Raw genomic sequence first — 2,681 nt, forward strand, 5'->3', positions numbered from 1 at the left:
AAAGATTCAGAGGGTAGCCGTGTTAGTCTGGATCTGTAAAAGCAGCAAAGAATCCTGTGGCACCTTATAGACTAACAGACGTTTTGGAGCATGAGCTTTCGTGGGTGAATACCCACTTCCTCAGATGCATGTCATGCATCTGAGGAAGTGGGTATTCACCCACGAAAGCTCATGCTCCAAAACGTCTGTTAGTCTATAAGGTGCCACAGGATTCTTTGCTCCCCTCAAAGATTGAACTCACACTTCTGGGCTTACCCGGCTAATGCTCAAACCACTGAGCTATCCCTCAGGGAAGTGACCAGTGCGTAGAGACACCCTTTTCTAGGTGACCACAGCAGGGTTGGGGGTTGGGCCCCCCAGGAATCCTGGGCCCAGCCTTGTTGGGGTTATGAGGACTCTGCCAGACAGGAGAGTGGAAGGGGAGTCTTAAGGGCAGGGAGGCCTCTGGGTAAAGGAAGTGGGAGCGAGGATTCAGATCCTTTCACCAGCCCACTTCACCGGTGTAGTGTAGAAGCCAGGAAAGTTCCCCACAATGGCTGGACTATTCCTCTGCTTACATATACTGAACTGCTTGGAATATATATTGCATGCGGGGTCGCAGCATGTCACTCTCAGGACATTAGAGAGACCAGCTGAGGGAGGTGATATCTTTTATTGGACCAACTTCTGTTGGTGAGAAAACTGTGGAAGACCAAAAACTGGTTCCTCTCACCAACCATCGCTCAGCCTGAGATTGTGATCTGAGATTGGGACTGGATGCCTTTCTAAAAACGTACATGCTCGAGCTCAACACAAGATATAGGCTTAGTGCTGGGATCGCTGAGTGAAGGACTGGGGCTTGTGCCAGGCAGTCGGTCAGATGAGATAGTCAGAAAGGTTCCTTCTGGCCTGGGAACCTGTGAAAGATTCTCAGAGGGGAGAGGAGCAGAAGACTAGGCTTCAGAGGGTGCAAGGGAAAGGGGAGAGGGGTAACCATCTGGGCGTGAGAAGGTGTGTGCCGGGGACAGAGGAGCAGCCATCCTGTCTGTTTGGGTAGAATCCCGTGGGCCATAATAGTCTCTAGCTGAATGATGGACGATGAGGCCCTGATCTGGGCCGGGCCCGTGTAAATGACAAGTGATAACAATGTTCTAGAGCAGTGAAAAGTCAAAGCTGTGTTGTTCTGCAGACCCAGACAAGCCTGTTTATTAGCCCTGCGGCTCAGCAAGGCTAAGGTGGGTTTCCATATTGGAGAGTGACTCAGCCGTCTGGATCTTGGGCCCTGCTGAGCCTGATGTCACCTGCACAGACCTTACTCCCCAGCCACTGACTGTCCTGTGGGCCTTCAGGCTGCTTTAATGCCCAAAATGTGGAGACCCCTCTGCCTGATCTCTGGGGTTCTCACCCCGTAGATGATGGGGTTCATCATGGGAGGGGAAAGCAGGTACATGTTGGCAATGAGGATGTGAATGTGGGGAGCCACGTGGCCGAAGCGGTGGGAGAGGAAGGAGAAGAACGCAGGAGTGTAAAACACCAGCATTGCAAGTATCTAACCCGCAGCGTCCCTGCAGCACAGCCAGGGCCTGAGAAGGAGACCTGGGACCTACAAGGAACAGACTGTGAACTGCCCTGATATTCCACAGACACTGTTTGTGATTTTCCCTGCCACAGAGCAGGGTGATGTGGGAGCTGTAGGTGCTGAGGGACTTGCGCTGCGCCTCCTTGGAGGGGAGTCTGAAGGTGGCCCAGAGAATCATCACATAGGACAGGACAATCAGCAGCAGGTCTAAACCGCTGGTGCAAAATGCTACAACCAGACTATAGGCTGTCATGACTGTAGTGTCCACACAGGCCAGTTTCACCAGTGCCATGAACTCACAATAGGTGTGAGAAATGACATTGGTCCTGCAGTATGGGAGCCGCTGCAGCAGGAATGTGTGTGGGCCCAGTAACAGGACTCCCCTCATCACAACACTCAGCCCTATCTTGGCTGTGGCCTGACTGGTCAGGATGGCCGAGTGTCGCAGTGGGTTACAGATAGCGACGTAGCGATCAAAGGCCTTGGCCAGGATGAACCCGGACTCCATGGTTGACAGTGAGTGAAGGAGGTAACTCTGGGCCAGGCAAGCATTGGTGTGTATTGCCCCGTCGCTGAACCAGAAAATGCAGAGGGTTTTGGGCAGGGTGGTGGTGGAGATGACCAGGTCGGCGAGCGCCAGCATGGAAAGGAAAAGGTACATGGGCTCATGGAGGCTCGGCTAGGAGGAGGCCGTTCCCCAGGAGGGACAGAATGTAGACGGAGCAGAAGGGGTTGGAGATCCAGACGTTCGCTGTCTCCAGCCCCGGGATGCCGAGGAGGATGAAGGTGGAGGGGTGGGGTGTGGTCCAATTTGAAACTGCCATGGTGGGGCCGGCTGGGTCTGTTCAGCTCCACAGCACGGCTGCTTCCAGCCCCTGTGGCTAGGCACACACTGGAACGATGATTGCAGGGCTCCCTGCAGAGAATGAAGGAACGCAGTAGTCACCCCAGGCCTTCGGCATGTCCCCATTTATTGCCCCCACCCATTCCAGGCCTGAGACTGCAACCTTGCGATTTGTGGAGCACCCAAAACTGCCTGACGAGCTCCTGCCCCAAACTGCTCCAATGAAATAGAACCCAACTCTGAATGTAGAGGGGAAAGTCTGGTGAGCAGAGACTGAGG

The 2,681-nt window shown here is 54.0% G+C and overlaps 1 protein-coding gene across 1 annotated transcript; it reads right to left on the bottom strand.

The window, feature by feature from the left end:
- Window positions 1-1,324: 1,324 nt before the first annotated feature.
- LOC115643646 (olfactory receptor 52D1-like) lies at window positions 1,325-2,444 on the bottom strand. The gene is given in 3 exon segments (XM_030547641.1): window positions 1,325-1,528; window positions 1,662-2,238; window positions 2,240-2,444. Coding segments are annotated over 3 exon segments (924 nt in total). The 5' UTR covers window positions 2,383-2,444.
- Window positions 2,445-2,681: the final 237 nt, after the last annotated feature.

This window comes from Gopherus evgoodei, unplaced genomic scaffold (genome assembly GCF_007399415.2).
Source record: "Gopherus evgoodei ecotype Sinaloan lineage unplaced genomic scaffold, rGopEvg1_v1.p scaffold_65_arrow_ctg1, whole genome shotgun sequence".
NCBI classification, from domain to species: Eukaryota; Metazoa; Chordata; order Testudines; family Testudinidae; genus Gopherus; species Gopherus evgoodei.